This window comes from Pan troglodytes, chromosome 14, assembly GCF_028858775.2.
Source record: "Pan troglodytes isolate AG18354 chromosome 14, NHGRI_mPanTro3-v2.0_pri, whole genome shotgun sequence".
NCBI lineage: Eukaryota > Metazoa > Chordata > Mammalia > Primates > Hominidae > Pan > Pan troglodytes.
The window spans coordinates 120,017,979-120,041,481 of NC_072412.2; the positions used below are offsets into that span (position 1 = coordinate 120,017,979).

The 23,503-nt window shown below is 37.6% G+C and overlaps 1 protein-coding gene and 1 long non-coding RNA gene across 2 annotated transcripts in view; one reads left to right on the forward strand and one right to left on the reverse strand.

Annotated features, from left to right (window-relative positions):
* LOC134808177 (putative COBW domain-containing protein 7) overlaps positions 1-23,503 on the forward strand; it is a 34,433-nt gene that overhangs the window by 6,559 nt on the left and 4,371 nt on the right. Inside the window, exons 4-7 of the mRNA XM_063792398.1 lie at positions 4,711-4,757; positions 6,446-6,532; positions 9,157-9,201; positions 15,356-15,412. Coding sequence (XP_063648468.1) covers positions 4,711-4,757; positions 6,446-6,532; positions 9,157-9,201; positions 15,356-15,412 — 236 coding nt within the window. The remainder of the gene's footprint in view (positions 1-4,710; positions 4,758-6,445; positions 6,533-9,156; positions 9,202-15,355; positions 15,413-23,503) is intronic.
* LOC134808180 (uncharacterized) lies at positions 1,073-23,073 on the reverse strand. Its single transcript, XR_010150600.1, has 2 exons — positions 21,737-23,073; positions 1,073-1,289 (listed from the first exon to the last, which is right to left on the reverse strand). It is a non-coding gene; the product is annotated as an uncharacterized LOC134808180 (long non-coding RNA).

Here is a 23,503-nt window from a genome sequence, read left to right on the forward strand (position 1 = left end):
TGATCCACCTGCCTCGGCCTCCCAAAGTGCTGGGATTACAGGCATGAGCCACCACGCCCGGCCTGAACTTGTTAATGTTTAAGTTTGCTTTTTTTTCCCAAATCTTTGCTGAAATTATGCTCTAAGGGGATATGTCAGGTTTGTCAAATAGCTACCAATACCTCTTCACTGGGTCTTCTCTCCCTCGTTGATAGAGTGCCCTAATTTGAAAAGTTTGGAAGAAAACTCCTTTTTTAGAGTTTAAAATCTCAATTTATGAATTTATGAATATAATTTAAGAATCAAAGAATGATCCCAAATACAGTATTACAGTTTCACGCAGAAAAATTCCAATGACTGTTGGAAATCATATTTCTTGCAAAATGCTTATGGAGGTAGCAAAAAAGCCCCAAATTATTCATTTTGAATGTTTATTATAGGCATGTTTGAATCTACCTCTTCCATAAATTTATTACAAAATTTGATATACCTATGTGACAGATAACTGCTAAGACATTTTTTTTTATTTTGATAGACTGAAAATGCCATGCTAAAAGTCAAACTGTTTATGTATTTTATGATTATAGGAATAATTTTATATGTATAGTTGGGTATGGAGAAGAGTTAAATAGAATCTATTATCAGCATGATAGAGGCCAAAAAAACAAAGCAACATTCTGAATAATGCAAACACAGTAAACGTTTAACCTCCTGCTACCTTGATAAAACCTCTTAAATTATTAAATCAATATACCTACACAAAACTGACACACTGTCAGGATAATGGAAACTTTAGATTTTCTAAGTCGGATGCCAGATAAATAACTTTGCCTTGATATAAAGAATTTTCCAACTTGTCCAATTCCTCTGGTTGCAAAGCTTGACCTCAGTAGCTGCTTGTGATTCAGAGAATTCTGAGGCAGTACAAGTAATGACACTTGGATAATGGGCAGCAATTTAAGAATGTCATGCTTCACAGAGCCAGCCCATCACAAGTAAAGCTGAGAAATGGTACCCTGTGGCCAGCCAGCCAAATTGAAACTGAAGTGGTAATTGATATCATGGGGTATCATGCTAATAGGATTGTCACCCATTGATCTGAAATATTCATTTTTTAATCATAGGCAAAGAATTGGACAACTTAAAATGACAGCTCTCTATTCTCAGGACTTGACACCCAGGCTACTGACATTGTTCTTTTCAGTTCCACAAATGTGACAGCATTTAATGCAATAGAAGCAATGAATGAAGTTACCCAGAGAAGGTCAAGTGAGAGGTTTCTTCTTGGTTCCTCTGTTATATTGCACAATCTGTTGAAACAATTCAGTCAGAAAACAGTTAGCTTGGAAAAGACCAGAACAATAAATAGACTGACATTATGCAATAATTTTTTAAAAACTAAAATAGTGTTACATCTGTGACCAATCCATTTGAAAGAAATAGTTCCTGCTGCTGCTTTTTAAAAATGACACCAGACATCTTTGACACTAGATTTATTTCCACTCTGGTCAACAGCAGTGTTCTTTCATAGCCAGTGGGTTTTAAGATAGTTTTTTCTTTTCTTTCTTTCTCTTTTTTCAGTCCGGCTTCTTTCTTTATTTCTGCAAAAAAGGACACCCTATAGCCCTTCATGAAGTTAGGTCTACAGTGGTGTTATTTCAGAGAGTTCCTTTGTTTCTCTCCCTAACCCCCCCAGCTTTATTGAGGTATAATTGACAAGTAAAAATTATATATATTTAAGGTATACAATGTGTGAAATATAAAACAATCGAGCTAGTTAACCTATCCATCACCTCACATTGCTATTTTTTTGAGAGGGGGTGGTAAGAACAATTAAGATCTATGTTTTAGCAGATTCAAGTATACAATAGAATTAACTACAGTCATCATGCTGTAATTAGCTCTCCATGACTTATGCATCTTGTATAACAAACTTTGTATTCTTTGACCAACATCTCACACCACTCCCCTTTAATTTCCTTTGTTTCTTGTGGTAAGTTAAATTGGGGTTTTGATCCTTAGCCTTTTGAATATGTTGGATTAATTAGTATCAAAATTATTTTTGTCTTTTTTGATATATAAGCAAAAGCCATAGTTGTTAAGCAGAGATAAGGAATACTTTGGACATCTATGTAGTATAAAATATTTAAAAAATATTTTGCAAAAATTTTTTCTTCACTTACTTACACAGGTGGAATAGAATGCCAAAATTTCCATTTTGTTTTATTTTATAAATGAAAGTCATCTGACTTAATGACCAAATGGTATATAATGTATTATTGGAGAATGTTCTTTTGAATAGAAGACATTGATTTTATACTTTTTGCAGAGTTTGACTTGGGAAGGTAGGAAGTCACATGAGGGAAATGCAGGGCTGATGTCTAAAGAAAATAAATGTTAATATGCACTTATTTTTTTAAATGTTTGTATAGCTTTCCTATGGGCATAGAAGAGGACATTTATCTCTTCTGCTATAATTGTATATGATTACATATAATTTTAATACAGCTGTAAATATTGGCAGGCTCTCATTTGGGGTGATTTTCATTTATTTTTATATTTGATACTTTCTGACTGCCTGGAAGTAGTAAAACGTTAGTCTACCACTGTTAGCTTTGAGTGAAGAATTCTAATATTTTGGAGAGGTAAATGCATTTAAAACATTGCACATTACCTTGTGAAACTAACATTGTATTAGTTACATTTAGGCATGGAAATGCAAAAACAAATCTGTAATTCTTCTGTCATATCATTTTTATGCCTCACAAACTCATAGCCAAATAACCCCAATTTCATATGTTAAAAAAGCTTTCATAAGGTCAATAATATAATATCTTGAAAAATATTTCAGTTTAAAAAGAATTTTCAGTACTATAGGATCATTCAGAGGCAGATGCCTTGCCAAAAATATATCATTGTTAAGTAGATTTACTGCTTAATGGGAAGAGTTTTGTTGCTGCATGTTAGATGGCATTTTTCATGTAACATCTTTTATGTATCCCCACAACAGGAGGTGTTAATTACAATTCATTCAACAAATATGTCTTGAGCCTTTGTGCCAGGCACCATTCCAAGGTCTGTTAGCAGCCTCATTCTCTAGAGGCAGAGTATATAACAATAGGACTTGTTGTAGCCTCAGGCCAAGATGAATTATGAAAAAAATATTAAACTTGATCTTTTGGCATGGAATGATTTTTGATACAATACTTGTCAAGTTCTGTGACTTCCATAATTGCAGAGTGGATCTGCAGTTGAATTGAACAAGATTTTGCCTGAAATAGAAGTATCATTGCCATGATTTTATTTCAGTTTTGTTTTCCTCAAAATAGAATTTGCTGAACTTTTAGAAGGAAAAAATGTTTCTTCTATAGACCTAATCAAGCTTGTTTAATAAAATTATTACCTGCTTGCTCTGAGGTTCCAAACTATTCAGATACCCCTAATGATCATCTCCCCATGAATTATGAAACTGGTTTGGCTCTGATATATGGTTATTGACATTTGTGTAGCATTGTACACAGACTGATTTTATGTGGCATAAAAGATTTCACAAAGACTTTAAAATTATGTTCATTTTACTTGATGGGTGTGTGTTCAATTAAAAAAAAAGTCCCTGTGATTGTATATAAAATATAGTATCCTGTGATGATGAGGGTGTTAGATTTAGTTTCTTCCTTTATAAATGAAAATAGCCATCTCCCATAATTATTATGAAAGCTAAATGAGAAAAATGTATATAATTTATAAAGTTAGATTCAAGGATTTAATTCATTTGTAAAGTTGGCTTCAAATATAGAGTATTACTATAATCTAGTTGCCTCTAAACCTCAGTAGCCAGCTTTTTATTGTGACAGGGAACCTCTATTGAGGTTTGAGGTAATGAGGGTAAAAGTGTAATTTCCCAGAGAAGAAGCTTGTGATGTTGATGATGTTAGGGATGTAAACAGGATTATGAGGGGGGGGAAAAAAAAACAGACAACAAAACTTGCCTCCAGAGAGATGAAAACTACCACTTGGGCTCTAAGTCAGTGTCAAAATATTTTTTGGAGTTAGCCTGACTCTGGAGAGGTCAGTAAAATAAACAGTTGCACTGAGAGGCCAGATTAGCAAGTATAGGTTTCTAAATGATAAACTGCTTTTAGGCTAGAATCAGGGCTGAATCAGCCTTCCCACCACTTATTTGTTTCTAGGGTGTTTGAAAGGCCTAGTACTGAGTTCACATGGTGCATGATTGTGGGCTGGGGTGTAGGGAAGTATTTTAGATTCTAATATGGGGGTTTGGTGTGAAGGGAAGTATATTAGATTCTAAGAAAGTATATTTCAGTGGTTATCCTTTTTTAAAAATAAGTAATAATGAATATTTAGAACCAGAACAGTTTTGTAAGAAGGAAAATACCTAAAATCTGAACTGTAATCTTCTATGTTTTTATGACATTATGTGAATCAAAGGGGTTTTCCTTTTAAGTAAAAGAAAAGGTCAGGAGTATGAAATCCTAAGCCCTCTTCCTCCCCGTATAAAACCCCACAGGTTCACTTGTAGAAAAAAATTGCAAATGGGGAAGAAAAATGCTTTCAGCTAGAAAAGTTAGTTTTGGATTTGTGTATTCAGTAACAGAACATGTTGAAGTTTTTATTAGATGCAAGAAAATGTCTCTAAAGTAAAATCCTTTGTGTTGACATTAGATTTTTTATTGTATTATAGTAACTTTATTCAAACTTTTTTTTGTTTAGCATTTAACAGAAGAGAAACCTGATGGCCTTATCAATGAAGCTACTAGGTATTCATATTTAAAGTATATATTGATTGCTGGCTAATTGTAAAGAGAAAAATCACTAAGATGAAAACCAAAAACAAACTAAGAAATTTTAAAACATAGTCAAGGAAAATTTATTTTCTTTTTTTCCCTTAGTTGAATTATTGCTATCTATTTATAATGATCTCATAACTGAACTTTTACTTAAAGTCATTTTTATCGTAGCATAAAGTGAATGCTGAACACAGGAGTTCTGTAATTTTGAGGAACTCGGGAAATATTAACATTTAAAAATATTTTCTTGTCATACAATTTCTTTGGGATTGAAGATTTTATATATATATATATATGTATAATAATAATAATTATTATTATTATTTGAGACAGAATCTCACTCTGTCACCCAGGCTGAAGTGCAGGCTCACTGCAACCTCCGCCTCCCAGATTCAAGCGATTCTCCTGCCTCAGCCTCCCAAGTAGCTGGGATTACAGGCACCCGCCACCATGCCCAGCTAATTTTTGCATTTTTTTAAAAATTTATTTTATTTTATTTTTTTTTTTTTTAGTAGAGATGGGGTTTCACCATGTTGGCCAGGCTGGTCTCGAGCTCCTGACCTCAGGTGATCCACCCGCCTCGGCCTCCCAAAGTGCTGGGATTACAGGCATGAATCCACTGCGCCTGGCTGAACTTAAGTATTTTTATAACTTTTTTCCTTATGAAAATATGGTTATTATAGAAAATATAAATAAGCCAAATAGAAAATAGCCAAATTGGATTTGTGATGTACATACTGTTGAAACCTGCTCTTTCAGTGAACTAAAGTTAATTTAGTTTTGAGAATTTAGTTGTATTCTTTGAGATAAAGCATAAGACCCTGAATAATTGAGGAAAATTGAAAGAATTTCCAGTTTTACTATCCTGTTAATAGAAAATAGAGCTTCTGATTATTATCATCTACTTTGTTATCTAGCATTCAGTCAACTGGATTCTTTACAGAGATAATATACAGTATATTTATAGTGATAAAGAAGACACATGGGCAATATCCTGATATATCTTCTGAAGTATAGCTTATTTTTTTTAAGAAATGGAGTCTTGCTATGTTGCCCAGGTTGGACTTGAACTCCTGGGCTTAAGGGATCCTCCCTCCTCAGCCTCCTAAGTAGCCAGGACTACAGGTGTGCTCTACCATGCCCAGCTCTGAAGTATAGTTTTAAAAAACCTGTTTAATACAGTTTTTAGTATTAAGTGAAGTTATTCTATTTCTTTGAAAATTTTGGTAAATATTACAGTATTTTAGTAGGTAAACTCTTCTTCTTTTTACCATATTGGATATCTGAATTTTATGCTTTTCTTCACAAAGAAAATTATGAGTTTAAAATCATCCTTTTGATTGTAAACTTTTTGAGACTTATCTTTGTAGCACAAGAGTAGCAAGTAACAGAACTTAGTAAATACTTTGCGAATGGGTAATGTGAAATCTGAACTTGCATAGTAATGAATACAATTCATTCACATTGAAAAATTAGCGGATTAGGAGTAAACTGAATCACTCCTATAGAGCACTATATAATTCTTAACTGGTATATTGATCTACGTGAGGTGTTTTTATTTATTTTTAATTTGTTAACATTTCTCTTTTGATGTATTAATCTGCATGCGTGTATATTATTTAAAATTTCTTAACATTTCTTTTTGTTTGCTATTTTAGGCAAGTTGCTTTGGCAGATATCATTCTCATTAATAAAACAGACTTGGTGCCAGAAGAAGATGTAAAGAAATTAAGAACGACAATTAGGTACAAAATGATAAGTGTGTTAAGTGCCTACAGATCCATATTGTATACACAGAATATTTTTTACTCTGATTGTTGCCCTGTAGAAACTTAAGGTATAAGGTTGACCTGCTTCAAGAACGTTAGGGAATCACATATATTGTTGACGGCTAATTGTTATATAAATGGTAATACATAAAATTAGTCCCCAGTGCTTGCAGAATATAGTTCACAGTTAATAGACTGATATTCAGGGTCTTCTCACTCCATCTTTCTTTTCCTGTCTTCTCTTTGACTCTTTCCTAATGTCAGTCTTCCCTAACTTTACCCAGGATGGTTAATTCACTTTCCCATGGATGCATCCTGTCAGTTCCTGTCTTTACTCATAATGTATTCTCACTCTGCCAATCCCTGAGTTCTTTTGTTCTGTTTTTTTTTTAATTTATTCTATAGAGCCTATTCTGTCTCTCCCCCCTTCCTATGTGAAGTCTTCCCTGACTCAAGTGGTCTCAGTTTTCCCTGAACTCTTGTTGACTTCATCTTCCTTAACTGTCAACCATGCCTTGTCTTCCAGCTTGCTTTAATATCTTCTTTGTCCATAGCCAAGGCTGATCAGCATAGGACAATCAGGACAATATGAATGATGCTCAAATATGTGCTAACAGTCATTTTGCTGACTGTTCTGGAGACTCCCATTCCTTTTGAAAACAAAGATGGACTTTTCAAATGAGGTTATAGTTCAGGGGCTTTGTTTTGAATTATATTGTAAGACCTGAACTAATAAAAGCCCTATACAGAGAGACATTCGGTAGCTATTATTATTGGTTATCTTTAATGTGTACAATGCTTTGAGCGTGATGGCTCAAAATTACTATTCTTAGTATTTATAAGTTCTACTGACATTAGATTTTGAATCTGTCATCTCAGTTCATATAGTATATATTATAAATTGAATCAATAAAGGTAAGGCTCATTAGGAGATTATTTGCCATGATTAATGATTGTGGAAGAAAGAAATTCATATTTTTTCCACATATTTCATCTTATTTTAATAGTAATGTCCTTAAACTTTACTATAAAAAAATATAATGTCTCCACGTGGAGGGTAGGTCTTGCTGCGTAGTGTTAAAGATCACAGACCTTGGAATCTGCTTGGGTTCTAATCCTTGGTCTGTTTCTCATTGTCTTCTTAGGGAGCTTATTTACCCTTTTAAAGCCTCCTCTGTAAAAGGCATAATGCCTATCATAAGTTTGCTTTGAGTATTACATGAGACAATGTTGGTAAACTTTGCACAGTGCTGACACATAGTAAGTGCTCTGTTAGCTATATTATGTAATTTTTTTTCTTAGCTTACATAGTAAGTTCAAGGTATAGTAAAAAAGGGAAGAAAGAAAAAGATGGCTGATTTTGAAAAGGAGAAAGTGATGAATGAAGATTGCTTTTACATTTTTTGACACTGGTCTTCTAATCTTGTTTCTCTTCATAAATCTTGTGCACCATTGTGATTGCTAAGAAGAACACAATCTATTTAGCAAACGTTTTTGGCATAAAAGGAATGATAATTATTACTTGACTTTTATATCCTTATAGAGACCTAAGCTAAATCTCTGACACTGACAATATTGACTATTAGCCAGCTTGTTAACTGTACTAGAAATGAATTTGGAAGAAGCAATTTGATAAATTACACACCCTTTTGGCTTTTACCCTCCCTTTATATCAGACTTGTGACTGACTCAGAATGATATTTGGGGAGGTGAAAAAAGGTAAACATGTTTGAGAGGAATTAGCCATCAGACTAGAGTGTATTCAAAAAAGAAGATTTAAGAATTTTGTAAAATAGTGGAGAGACTTGCCTCAGGATCATTATATGTGGGAAGCCTTACCCATGAGAACAAACTTGAACAAGTAGCAAGAATCTTGGGTAAGTAACCCTAAAGACAATTGAATTCATGATAGAGAATTGATGATTGATGATAGGCAATGGAAAAGATAAATAGATGAGGTGTACAGTGTGTTGAAAAGAATTTAACAGGTACTTTTTGGTGCCATACAAAGCCATATTCTGTAGTATCAAAAGAGGGAGAACAGGCATAACGGGTAGAGAGCCTAATTAAGGAACTGACGAGGTTATTCTATAAAGGAACCTGGGATGTGTGACTTAGAATTACTGTGAATACTAAGGACAGGCTGGGGGCAAAGCAACTTACAACTAGGTTTTTATTTTTAGTGTGTATATAGCCATTTCTACCATGTATGCCTGAGGAAAAAAGTGACCACCGTAAAAATTTTGAGTATCTACTCATTTTTAAGAACACTAGGATAACTGACTATTTATGAATGATTTTTTCTAAAGTGAAGCGTCTTTTTATTAACCACAAAGTAGCCCTTAATCGGACAGTTGTGCGAATTTTTGCATATATGCTTTATTGATGTGTGAGTGGAATATATGTGATTTATTGTTTGAAGGAAAATCATAATTATTTTTTAAAGCAAGTTTTGTTTTTCTGTTTTTAATTATTTTCTGGTTCCAGATGTATTTGGGTATGCTTATTTCCTGTTTTAGAAACAATATACTTTGTATACTTTTTTAAAAAGTTAATTTTTACTTTTAAACTTTGTCTTCCTCATTTATTATTTATTTCAGATCCATAAATGGACTAGGACAAATCTTAGAAACACAAAGATCGAGGTACTTTAAAAAAGCTATTCCTATTAATAACAAATCATTTTAGTTATTAATAATAAACATTAAGTAATTGACAAATATGCTTGATTCTGATATAAGAAAGATCTAAGTGCATTTAAAAAGAATTGGATCCAAAATGTTGTTTGGAATGCTCTTAATAAGTTAGTTTGGCATATTTGGCTAGTACATTTGCCTGTCTTCAAAACTAAGATTACAAAGCCATGATAACACTGTGTAAGTGTTTGCTTAATGAGGAAGAAAAGACTTACAAACACTCGAGAGGGTAACTCAGTACAGAAATCTGAAGTATATTGAGGAATCTTAATTTGAAGTGTTTAAATGGCTTTTTAATATTTAAAAAGCCTTCTTAGTGTTTTATAGTTGCCAAAAAATACATGGAGTCTTTACCTTGAAGTTCCTGACAAATTCTTTTATTAAATTTTGACTTTCATTTTCTCTAGGTTCTGTTCCTAAAACATCTGTGAAGTGTATTTCTGTAGATTAAATTCTGTTTTCCATTGAATGTTATCTTAATTTCAGAAAATTTCTGTGCAGGGTTATTTTATTAAGCTCTTTTTTTTTTTTTTTTTTTTGGTGAGAAAGGCTCAGCAGCTGATAGACTCAGCAACAGGCAGCCAGGAGCTCTGAGGCTCACAGCTGGCAGTCTAGTTCCACTCAGTCTCTACTTGAGAAATTCTTTCTTTGGAAGTACAGCAGAGGCCTTAGGTGAGTGGCTTGTCTGCTATGGCAGAGATTAGAGGTGCTGCCAGACTGCCATAAGTATTAGGCAGTAACAGCAGCAGCTGCTTATATGCATGTGAACAGCTGGGGAATTAATTTGGTATGCATTCTCAGGAGCCACTCATCTGCTGGCAGAGGTAGCAGAAGAATGCCCTTAGTGTAAGTCCTCTACAACCATACACCAAATGTGCTCCCTGCATTTCAAATTCCATTGTAGAAAGTCTCTGATAATCTCACTTATACCACGAGCCATTCCTCAGTATCTGTCCTCTTCCTGTTAGTGTTCTACAATTCCTTTCTCCTTAATTTTTCTCCGCTTTACAAAATGTCACACAGACAAGTGCATAATACTTAAACAAGCTTTTAAAAATAATGCTCATAAATAGCTTTGGTTCTGTCATAATATTCGTATTTATAAACATTTTAAGTCAATTCTCTTCTTTTGTTTTCATTTCAGAAATATCCATGTCCTGAATAAAAGTTGTGTCTTGATTAGTTTATTATGTAACAATTTAGTGTGTTTGACATTTCTAACTTTTATTTCTAACATTTGCTTTATTATAGAACAATAAACATGCAGTGATTGATTTTTCTTACTTCAAGTGGATGAGTGAGCAAGTGACTAAAATCTTCTGTGAGTTCTTCCGTGTATGGTGCTTGCCAATGCATCTGAGAATCTAGGGACTAGTGACTAAAATCTTCTGTGAGTTCTTCCGTGTATGGTGCTTGCCAATGCATCTGAGAATCTAGGGACTAGTGACTAAAATCTTCTGTGAGTTCTTCCGTGTATGGTGCTTGCCAATGAATCTGAGAATCTAGGGACTAGTGACTAAAATCTTCTGTGAGTTCTTCAGTGTATGGTGCTTGCCAATGCATCTGAGAATCTAGGGACTAGTGACTAAAATCTTCTGTGAGTTCTTCCGTGTATGGTGCTTGCCAATGCATCTGAGAATCTAGGGACTTTCTGAAAGAGTACTTCCTTGCCATGAGGACTGAAGTTGGATTAGAATCCTTTTCAATGAAGATCAGATGTCCTGAGTAGAATTCTTACTATTGGGTCCTGAATCTTACATTAAATATTCTCTCAAATTCCTTGAGGCATAGCAACTTGAGCTTACCAGTTTAGAAACTGGAGATTTGGGCTGGGCGCGGTGGCTCACGCCTGTAATCCCAGCACTTTGGGAGGCCAAGGTGGGCGGATCACGAGGTCAGGAGATGGAGACCATCCTGGCTAACACTGTGAAACCCCGTCTCTACTAAAAATACAAAAAATCAGCTGAGCCTGGTGGTGGGCGCCTGTAGTCCCAGCTACTCAGGAGGCTGAGGCAGGAGAATGGCGTGAACCCGGGAGGCGGAGCTTGCAGTGAGCTGAGATTGCACCACGGCACTCCAGCCTGGGTGACAGAGTGAGACTCTGTCTCAAAAAAAAAAAAAAAAAAACAAACAAAAAAACCAGAGATTTGGTTAACAAAATAGTCAAAGTCACTCTTATAGAAGTTTTGTTTTATTTTTTGTTTTTTAAAATTTTTTTACCATTTTGTAGCCGACAAGTACTGACAATAAACTGCTATAAGCATGTGTAGAAAAAGGCTCACCTTGAGTAGTTAAGAGTAAGGAAAAGGAATAGTGTGTAGCATCGTCTTAGTGGTAAGACTTAAGTTGATTTAGTAGCAAATGGAAGTACTAGTGAACCACATAGATTTCAGAAGTAGGAGTAAAAGGTTAGAAGATGTGTCATTTTAATCTTCTCTAGACTTTTTCTTAATTTTTAGAAATGTAAGTGGACTGAACAGAGGAAAACCAAAACACAGCTGGTCAATAATAAGTTAAATTAATTTGACAAACTGCCTGCTATGCATTTCATAGCATTTTAAGGACTATATAAGCAATGGATAAGGCAAAAACTCTGCCTTTAAGGAGATCAGTCATTGGGGGGAAACAGAAGCAAACAAACAAAAAGGCAACATAATAGATATTAATATTAATACAAGAATTTTAAAAGCACAGAGTTCTATAATAATAGGAAAATAGAGGGAATGATTGCTCAACTTTTCTTGAAAAAGAGTCAGGAAAATATTGACCGCGAAGGCAGTCATTGACCTGAGTCTTAAAGAATGAATAAGGCTTTTACAGATGGAGTAGGGTAGGGATAACTTTCCAGGTATAAGGAAGATTTTGTATTCCAGGGACCTTTGAATATTTTAGAATGGCTAGAAAACTTGGTATTATGTAGCACAGAAAAAGTGGTATGACTGAAGAGATAGAGAACTTACCACAAAGGGTCTTGAATGCCATGATACATAGTTTGGATTTTCTTCTGTAGGGAGCAAGGAGTTAGTGAAGGATTTTAAAAGCAACATGACTCTTGGGAGGTAGATTCAATGTGAGGCTAATCTCCGAGGTATAGGAAATACAGGAAGGAGGAGCAACAGGTCGGGTAGTGGTGGAAGCAGGTTTGGAAAATGTGATTAGTTTTGTAAACGTTTTTGAGTTTGAAGTGCCACTGGGGAAGGCTTTTGGAAATTTATTTCCAGAGTTCAAGACTGAGCTATCATTGCAGTTTGCCTAGCTATTTACTGAGCTATCTACTGTCAATTTGGATAGTATCTACAGTTTGCATTGTAGATACTGGATACTTGGATTGGCTGGTACACCCTGTTTGTGAGACTCACTGGAGTTTGAAGAGGTGACCACTGGAAAATATCCCTAAGCAGTAGCTGCAATTCCACCCCCACCTTGGAGAGCCAAAACCCTCTTCGTTTTCACTCTCCTGTCTTTGGTCTTAGGCTACTTAAAGCAGCCTTTAGACCTAGGGAAAAATTGAAAGCCTCTCTTTTAAGAAAAACATTAGGTACTTCTGGAATAGAGAGTTCAAGAAATGAGGAGAAAAACGAACTTTTGAAGCTTTTTCTTTCCCTTTTTTGTTTACTTCATTCTCTTACTCAGTTTTAAAATGCTGGTAATGGTCTTTTTTTTCCTTTTTTTTTTCTTGGCGATTTTAATGCTTTGGAAAAGATCTCATGGTTTTATCTCCAAAGGAGGAAATTAATTTGATGCCATGGAAATTAGTTTTCTAGTCGTATGCCTTGAATGAGTGAAGAATTTCTTTTTCATGGTGCTACTAAATTTGGGGAAAGCTATAGAAACTTTCATCTGGAAGCTTACACTTTTCCTCTTTTTTGAAAATTTGGTGAGAGACTTGGATATTTTATTATTTTCTCTAAAAGAGTGTAATTTGTTGTACAGGTCTAATATTGATCCTTTTTTGGAAGTATGGAAAGAATCTGAGTATAAAGCAGAATTACCTCTGGATGACATGTATTCTCAAGGACACTGTCACAGTGAAACAGTTTATTTAGAAGCTTGTGTTTCCAAACTGTTGAATTTGATATTCACAAAATTGGCATGTGTAAACTTTATTAAACTTTAAGCTATTTCCTAAGATGAAGATGACAAACTTGGAGGGAAACTTCATTCATTTGGTTTATTTTTATTTTTATATTTATTTATTTTTATCTTTTTGAGACAGAATCTCACTCTGGTTTGAGACAGAATCTCACTCTGTCCCCCAAGTTGGAGTGCGGTGGTGCGATCTCGGCTCACTGAAACCTCTGCCTCCTGGGTTCAAGCGATTCTCCTGCTTCACCCTCCAAGTAGCTGGGATTACAGGTGTGCACCACCACACCCAGCTAATTTTTGTATTTTTAGTAGAGACGGTTTCGCCACATTGGCCAGGTTGGTGTCAAACTCCTGGCCTCAAAGTGATCCGCCCACCTTGGCCTCCCAAAGTGGAGCCCCCATGCCCCTTGTTTGTGACCTGTCAATATAAATATGCTCAGTAGTGGGGGGAGGGGTGGGGGGTGAAAAAGGAAATATGTTTAATATTAGACTTTGGCCTTTTAGTGTAAACTGATATTCAAAAATTTCTTCATAGAACATTTGCTTCTTTGCTTGATCATTTTTCTAATTCTGTACATCTAAAATGCCCAGAATTTGAGTTGCTGTTATAGTCTACTAACATAGAACTTTGGAGTAATAAGATGGGAATTTGTCTCTCTTTTGCCAAGACAAGCATTCGTAATCTAACACAGTATTGTTGTCACGAGTGCGAGTATGTGATAGACTGTTGAGAATAAAGAAAGCAGGCACAGTTGGTCAGTCCTAAGATAAAGGAGATGTTTTTTCTTATATGTTTGTGCATTAAAGAAAAAAAAATCTTGAATCTGACCAATGATTTTTTTTTCCTTGTAAGAAAATTTAAGAAATGTTTGGCAAGCTTCTGGAATCTAAATTTGAAATTATACATTTGTCATTTTCTTTAAATATTTCTTCACCTTAGCTTTGATTATGAGAAATCACTGTCCTCTGCTGTTCTTTTTTTTTTTTTTCCTTTTGAGGCGGAGTCTCACTCTGTGCCAGGCTGGAGTGCAGTGGTGCAATCTCGGCTCACTGCAACCTCCACTTCCTGGGTTCAAATGATTCTCCTGCTGCAGCCTCCCGAGTAGCTGGGACTACAGGTGCGTGCCACCACACCCAGCTAATTTTTGTATTTTTGGTAGAGACAGGGTTTCACCACGTTGTCCATGGCCAGGATGGTCTTGATCTTGACCTTGTGATCCGCCCGCCTCGGCCTCCCAAAGTACTGGGATTGCAGGCATGAGCCACCGCGCCAGGCCTGTCCTCTGTGGTTTTCTGGGCTTATGTTAAAATTATAACTCAATCACCAGTCTTTATAAATTTGCTTTTTTATATTTAAACCAAACCTAATGCTAATTGTGATATGTTATTTATTCTCACCTGATTTGAATCATTGGATTCAATTAAATGAGTTTAATTATCATTAAATAATTATAAGAGAAATAATGTCTATTCGGATGGTGGGAATTTTCTTTCTACATGCAGCCCCATTCTGAATGAATGAAATCAAATCACGTGAAGATCAGGGTCCTAGAGTAACTTAATATTTTGTACATTGGTTATTTGACTCCTCATTTTTATATTACATGTTATATCAAGGGAGGGGGTATAAAAGAAATACAAAAATTGCAGAGGTATCTGGAATGTACCTATTTGTTAATTCTATTTGTCGTTTCTTTTGTTTCATCTTTTGAGTAATAAGCTGCTTGGAAAAGTTTCTGTTCTTTAGCTGATTTTTTAGCTATAAAAATGTATTTGAAAAGCACATAAATTTCAGGATTGAAAAGATAATTGAAAGTTTAAAAAAAACCTAATTCATTGAAGTAATAACCAAATAATTTTCAATCTTGATTCAACTGTGATTCAAATCTTACACCATTTGCCCGCTTCTATGAATTTTATGTGTAAAATTTTTTAAGAGTCAGAGTTTTTTTTTCTTGATTAATTGGATGTATTTCACAGAATTTCCAACTGCTCACGTTAGTTTTCTTCCTTTTAGAGTTGATCTCTCTAATGTATTAGATCTTCATGCCTTTGATAGTCTCTCTGGAATAAGGTATGTTTTGTATAATTTGGTTACTTTTATTGTTATGTACCTTTTTTCCCCATAGTTAACAGGAATGATTCGCACAATTGCATCCATGATTTAAGCTTCCTGCCATTCCTTTGGCATACAAGACCATTCTTAATGAGGTATATTCTTGGAAGTTTTACTAATTGGTTGTTTGGAAATCATATTGCATTTTCCTGTAGAAATTATAGTGTAAATGATAGTTAACTTTAGAGGCTAATCGTTAACACTTCTACACCAAACACTATGTCTAATACTCTTTCTATGAGAAAATGCATGAAATACATAGAAAATTTTAGCTTAGCGTTTTCACACAAATAACTCTCTTCACTTTATTTTTTTATTTTTTATTTTTTCTTGAGTTTTTTTAAAATTTCTTTATTTATTATTATTATACTTTAAGTTTTAGGGTACATGTGCACATTGTGCAGGTTAGTTACATATGTATACGTGTGCCATGCTGGTGCGCTGCACCCACTAACTCGTCATCTAGCATTAGTTATATCTCCCAATGCTATCCCTCCCCCCCCACCCAACCCACAACAGTCCCCAGAGTGTGATGTTCCCCTTCCTGTGTCCATGTGTTCTCATTGTTCAATTCCCACCTATGAGTGAGAATATGCGGTGTTTGGTTTTTTATTCTTGCAATAGTTTACTGAGAATGATGATCTCCAATTTCATCCATGTCCCTACAAAGGACATGAACTCATCCTTTTTTATGGCTGCATAGTATTCCATGGTGTATATGTGCCACATTTTCTTAATCCAGTCTATCATTGTTGGACATTTGGGTTGGTTCCAAGTCTTTGCTATTGTGAATAATGCCGCAATAAACATACGTGTGCATGTGTCTTTATAGCAGCATGATTTATAGTCCTTTAGGGTATATACCCAGTAATAGGATGGCTGGGTCAAATGGTATTTCTAGTTCTAGATCCCTGAGGAATCGCCACACTGACTTCCACAATGGTTGAACTAGTTTACAGTCCTGCCAACAGTGTAAAAGTGTTCCTATTTCTCCACATCCTCTCCAGCACCTGTTGTTTCCTGACTTTTTAATGATTGCCATTCTAACTGGTGTGAGATAGTATCTCACTGTGGTTTTGATTTGCATTTCTCTGATGGCCAGTGATGGTGAGCATTTTTTCATGTGTTTTTTGGCTGCATAAATGTCTTCTTTTGAGAAGTGTCTGTTCATGTCCTTCGCCCACTTTTTGATGGGGTTTTTTGTTTTTTTCTTGTAAATTTGTTTGAGTTCATTGTAGATTCTGGATATTAGCCCTTTGTCAGATGAGTAGGTTGCGAAAATTGTCTCCCATTTTGTAGGTTGCCTGTTCACTCTGATGGTAGTTTCTTTTGCTGTGCAGAAGCGGTTTAGTTTAATTAGATCCCATCTGTCAATTTTGGCTTTTGTTGCCATTGCTTTTGGTGTTTTAGACATGAAGTCCTTGCCCATGCCTATGTCCTGAATGATGATGCCTAGGTTTTCTTCTAGGGTTTTTATGGTTTTAGGTCGAACGTTTAAGTCTTTAATCCATCTTGAATTGATTTTTGTATAAGGTGTAAGGAAGGGATCCAGTTTCAGCTTTCTACATATGGCTAGCCAGTTTTCCCAGCACCATTTGTTAAATAGGGAATACTTTCCCCACTGCTTGTTTTTCTCAGGTTTGTCAAAGATCAGATAGTTGTAGATATGTGGCGTTATTTCTGAGGGCTCTGTTCTGTTCCATTGATCTATATCTCTGTTTTGGTACCAGTACCATGCTGTTTTGGTTACTGTAGCCTTGTAGTATAGTTTGAAGTCAGCTAGTGTGATGCCTCCAGCTTTGTTCTTTTGGCTTAGGATTGACTTGGCGATGTGGGCTCTTTTTTGGTTCCATATGAACTTTAAAGTAGTTTTTTTCCAATTCTGTGAAGAAAGTCATTGGTAGCTTGATGGGGATGGCATTGAATCTGTAAATTACCTTGGGTAGTATGGCCATTTTCAGGATATTGATTCTTCCTACCCATGAGCATGGAATGTTCTTCCATTTGTTTGTATCCTCTTTTATTTCCTTGAGCAGTGGTTTGTAGTTCTCCTTGAAGAGGTCCTTCACATCCCTTGTAAGTCGGATTCCTAGGTATTTTATTCTCTTTGAAGCAGTTGTGAATGGGAGTTCACTCATGATTTGGCTCTCTGTTTGTCTGTTGTTGGTGTATAAGAATGCTTGTGATTTTTGTGCATTGATTTTGTATCCTGAGACTTTGCTGAAGTTGCTTATCAGCTTAAGGAGATTTTGGGCTGAGACAATGGGGTTTTCTAGATATACAATCATATTGTCTGCAAACAGGGACAATTTGACTTCCTCTTTTCCTAATTGAATACCCTTTATTTCCTTCTCCTGCCTAATTGCCCTGGCCAGAACTTCCAACACTATGTTGAATAGGAGTGGTGAGAGAGGGCATCCCTGTCTTGTGCCCATTTTCAAAGGAAATGCTTCCAGTTTTTGCCCATTCAGTATGATATTGGCTGTGGGTTTGTCATAGATAGCTCTTATTATTTTGAAATACGTCCCATCAATACCTAATTTATTGAGAGTTTTTAGCATGATGGGTTGTTGAATTTTGTCAAAGGCCTTTTCTGCATCTATTGAGATAATCATGTGGTTTTTGTCTTTGGTTCTGTTTATATGCTGGATTACATGTATTGATTTGCATATATTGAACCAGCCTTGCATCCCAGGGATGAAGCCCACTTGATCATGGTGGATAAGCTTTTTGATGTGCTGCTGGATTCGGTTTGCCAGTATTTTATTGAGGATTTTTGCATCAATGTTCATCAAGGATATTGGTCTAAAATTCTCTTTTTTGGTTGTGTCTCTGCCCGGCTTTGGTATCAGGATGATGCTGGCCTCATCAAATGAGTTAGGGAGGATTCCCTCTTTTTCTATTGATTGGAATAGTTTCAGAAGGAATGGTACCAGTTCCTCCTTGTACCTCTGGTAGAATTCGGCTGTGAATCTATCTGGTCCTGGACTCTTTTTGGTTGGTAAGCTATTGATTATTGCCACAATTTCAGATCCTGTTATTGGTCTATTCAGAGATTCAACTTCTTCCTGGTTTAGTCTTTGGAGGGTGTATGTGTCAAGGAATTTATCCATTTCTTCTAGATTTTCTAGTTTATTTGCGTAGAGGTGTTTTTAGTATTCTCTGATGGTAGTTTGTATTTCTGTGGGATCGGTGGTGATATCCCCTTTATCATTTTTTATTGCGTCTATTTGATTCTTCTCTCTTTTTTTCTTTATTAGTCTTGCTAGCGGTCTATCAATTTTGTTGATCCTTTCAAAAAACCAGCTCCTGGATTCATTAATTTTTTGAAGGGTTTTTTGTGTCTCTATTTCCTTCAGTTCTGCTCTGATTTTAGTTATTTCTTGCCTTCTGCTAGCTTTTGAATGTGTTTGCTCTTGCTTTTCTAGTTCTTTTAATTGTGATGTTAGGGTGTCAATTTTGGACCTTTCCTGCTTTCTCTTGTGGGCATTTAGTGCTATAAATTTCCCTCTACACACTGCTTTGAATGCGTCCCAGAGATTCTGGTATGTTGTGTCTTTGTTCTCGTTGGTTTCAAAGAACATCTTTATTTCTGCCTTCATTTCGTTATGTACCCAGTAGTCATTCAGGAGCAGGTTGTTCAGTTTCCATGTAGTTGAGCGGTTTTGAGTGAGATTCTTAATCCTGAGTTCTAGTTTGATTGTACTGTGGTCTGAGAGATAGTTTGTTATAATTTCTGTTCTTTTACATTTGCTGAGGAGAGCTTTACTTCCAAGTATGTGGTCAATTTTGGAATAGGTGTGGTGTGGTGCTGAAAAGAATGTATATTCTGTTGATTTGGGGTGGAGAGTTCTGTAGATGTCTAATAGGTCTGCTTGGTGCAGAGCTGAGTTGAATTCCTGGGTATCCTTGTTGACTTTCTGTCTCATTGATCTGTCTAATGTTGACAGTGGGGTGTTAAAGTCTCCCATTATTATTGTGTGGGAGTCTAAGTCTCTTTGTAGGTCACTAAGGACTTGCTTTATGAATCTGGGTGCTCCTGTATTGGGTGCATATATATTTAGGATAGTTAGCTCTTCTTGTTGAATTGATCCCTTTACCATTATGTAATGGCCTTCTTTGTCTCCTTTGATCTTTGTTGGTTGAAAGTCTGTTTTATCAGAGACTAGGATTGCAACCCCTGCCTTTTTTTTGTTTTCCATTTGCTTGGTAGATTTTCCTCCATCCCTTTATTTTGAGCCTATGTGTGTCTCTGCACGTGAGATGGGTTTCCTGAATACAGCACACTGATGGGTCTTGACTCTTTATCCAATTTGCCAGTCTGTGTCTTTTAATTGGAGCATTTAGTCCATTTATATTTAAAGTTAATATCGTTATGTGTGAATTTGATCCTGTCATTATGATGTTAGCTGGTTATTTTGCTCGTTAGTTGAGGCAGTTTCTTCCTAGTCTCGATGGTCTTTACATTTTGGCATGATTTTGCAGCGGCTGGTACCGGTTGTTCCTTTCCATGTTTAGCGCTTCCTTCAGGAGCTCTTTTAGGGCAGGCCTGGTGGTGACAAAATCTCTCAGCATTTGCTTGTCTGTAAAGTATTTTATTTCTCCTTCACTTATGAAGCTTAGTTTGGCTGGATATGAAATTCTGGGTTGAAAATTCTTCTCTTTAAGAATGTTGAATATTGGCCCCCACTCTCTTCTGGCTTGTAGAGTTTCTGCCAAGAGATCCGCTGTTAGTCTGATGGGCTTCCCTTTGAGGGTAACCCGACCTTTCTCTCTGGCTGCCCTTAACATTTTTTCCTTCATTTCAACTTTGGTGAATCTGACAATTATGTGTCTTGGAGTTGCTCTTCTCGAGGAGTATCTTTGTGGCATTCTCTGTATTTCCTGAATCTGAATGTTGGCCTGCCTTTCTAGATTGGGGAAGTTCTCCTGGATAATATCCTGCAGAGTGTTTTCCAACTTGGTTCCATTCTCCCCGTCACTTTCAGGTACACCAATCAGACGTAGATTTGGTCTTTTCACATAGTCCCATGTTTCTTGGAGGCTTTGTTTGTTTCTTTTTATTCTTTTTTCTCTAAACTTCCCTTCTTGCTTCATTTCATTCATTTCATCTTCCATCGCTGATACCCTTTCTTCCAGTTGATCGCATCGGCTCCTGAGGCTTCTGCATTCTTCACGTAGTTCTCGAGCCTTTGTTTTCAGCTCCATCAGCTCTTTTAAGCACTTCTCTGTATTGGTTATTCTAGTTATACATTCTTCTAAATTTTTTTCGAAGTTTTCAACTTCTTTGCCTTTGGTTTGAATGTCCTCCTGTAGCTCGGAGTAATTTGATCGTCTGAAGCCTTCTTCTCTCAGCTCGTCAAAGTCATTCTCCATCCAGCTTTGTTCCGTTGCTGGTGAGGAGCTGCGTTCCTTTGGAGGAGGAGAGGCGCTCTGCTTTTTAGTTTCCAGTTTTTCTGCTCTGTTTTTTCCCCATCTTTGTGGTTTTTATCTACTTTTGGTTTTTGATGATGGTGATGTACAGATGGGTTTTTGGTGTGGATGTCCTTTCTGTTTGTTAGTTTTCCTTCTAACAGGACCTTCAGCTGCAGGTCTGTTGGAGTACCCGGCCATGTGAGGTGTCAGCCTGCCTCTGCTAGGGGGTGCCTCCCAGTTAGGCTGCTCGGGGGTCAGGGGTCAGGGACCCACTTGAGGAGGCAGTCTGCCCGTTCTCAGATCTCCAGCTGCGTGCTGGGAGAACCACTGCTCTCTTCAAAGCTGTCAGACACGGACACTTAAGTCTGCAGAGGTTACTACTGTCTTTTTGTGTGTCTGTGCCCTGCCCCCAGAGGTGGAGCCTATAAAGGCAGGCACGCTTCCTTGAGCTGTGGTGGGCTCCACCCAGTTGGGGCTTCCTGGCTGCTTTGTTTACCTAAGCAAGCCTGGGCAATGGCGGACGCCCGTCCCCCAGCCTCGCTGCCGCCTTGCAGTTTGATCTCAGACTGCTGTGCTAGCAATCAGCGAGACTCCGTGGGCGTAGGACCCTCTGAGCCAGGTGTGGGACACAATCTCCTGGTGCGCCGTTTTTTAAGCCCGTCGGAAAAGCGCAGTATTCGGGTGGGAGTGACCCGATCTTCCAGGTGCCCTCTGTCACCCCTTTCTTTGACTAGGAAAGGGAACTTCCTGACCCCCTGCGCTTCCCAAGGGAGGCAATGCCTCGCCCTGCTTCAGCTCGTGGATGGTGCACGCACCCACTGACCTGCGCCCACTGTCTGGCACTCCCTAGTGAGATGAACCCGGTACCTCAGATGGAAATGGAGAAATCGCCTGTCTTCTGTGTCTCGCACGCTGGGAGCTGTAGACCGGAGCTGTTCCTATTTGGCCATCTTGGCTCCTCTCTCCTCTCTTCACTTTAATAATGGATTAGTTTTCTGCCTTCTCCTGTGGGGAATCTTTTTGGTAAGGGAGGGAAGAAAATTTAGTTATTCTTGTGCATCAGTATCTTTTTCTTTTTTTATTGTAGTAAGAACATCTAACATGAGATCTACCCTCTTAACAATTTTTTAAGTGTACAATACGGTATTGCTAACTATAGGCATGAGGATGTGCAGCAGATCTCTGGAACGTTTCACTCTTTATAACTGAAGCTTTATACCCCTTGAATAGCAGCTTCCCATTTCCCTGTCTTCATAGCCCCTGGCATCCACCATTCTACACTCTTTCTGTGGGGTTGACTATTTTAATTACCTGACACAAGTGGAATCATGCATTATTTGTCTTTCTGTGACTAGTTTATTTCACGTAGCATAAAGTCATCAAGGTTCATCCATGTTTTTGCATATGGCAAGGTTTCCTTTTTAAGTCTGAATAATATTCCATTTTCTACATATACCACATTTGCTTTATCCCTTTTTCTGTTAGTGGACATTTAACTTGTTCTCACAGCTTGGCTATTGCAAATAATGCTGCAATGAATATTTCATAAGTCTCGTATATGTCCATAGAAGATCATGAAAATGGACATGTCTCTGGGTATTTTGAATTGGTGGGGCAGTTTTGCTTAAGGGTAGGCATAGTGGGTGGCTCTATACTTGAGAGTTCTAATTCCCATTCCTATATATATTTCTTTTCTTTTTATTTATTTATTTTGTTGAGATGGGGTTCTCTGTCACTCAGGCTGGAGTGCAGTGGCACAAACATGGCTTACTGAAGCCTCAACCTCCTGGGCTCAAGTGATCCTCCCATCTCAGCCTCCCAAGAAGCCGGGACCACAGGCATGTGTCACCATGCCTGACTAATTTTTTTTTAAATTTTCTGTAAGCGTGGGGTCTTGCTATGTTGCCTAGGCTGGTCTCAAACTCCTCGGCTCAAGTGATCCTCATGCCTCAGCCTCCCAAAGTGCTGGGATTACATGTGTAGGCCACCACACCCAGCCTGATATATATATATTTCTAATTTTGCCTTAGCCATGCCCTTAAAAACTAATTCTATTTCAACTAGGGTGCCGCTCCCCCTGCGAGGGGGGGCCCAAGAGCCAGGGGGGGAAGAGCAGCTGGTTCTAAGTCCACGTCTCGCGAGGGATGCATCCCCCCACTGCGATGGGGTTCCTAAGAGCCAGGGGGGGAAAAAGGGCTGACTCTCAGTCCCTGCCCCGCGGGGGGTGCTTCACCCCCTGCGATGGGGATCCTAAGAGCCAGGTGGGGAAGAGGGGCTGGCTCTCAGTCCCCACCTCGCTGGGCGTGCCTCTCCTTCCTGTGATGAGTGTCCTAAGAGCCAGGAGGGGAAGAGGAGCTGGCTCTCAGTCAACACCTCGCGGGGGGTGCCTCCCCCACTTGCGATGGGGGTCCTAAGAGCCAGTGGGGGAAGAGGGGCTGGCTCTCAGTCCCCGCCTCGCGGGGAGTGCCTCCCCACCTCGCGATACGGATCCTAAGAGCCGGGGGGGAACAGGGGCTGGCTCAGTCCCCGCCTCGCGGGGGGTGGCTCACTCCGCTGAGATGGGCATCCTAAGAGCCAGGGGAGGAAGAGGGGGAGAGGATGATAATTTCAGCATCGCAGGCTGTGTTCACCCAG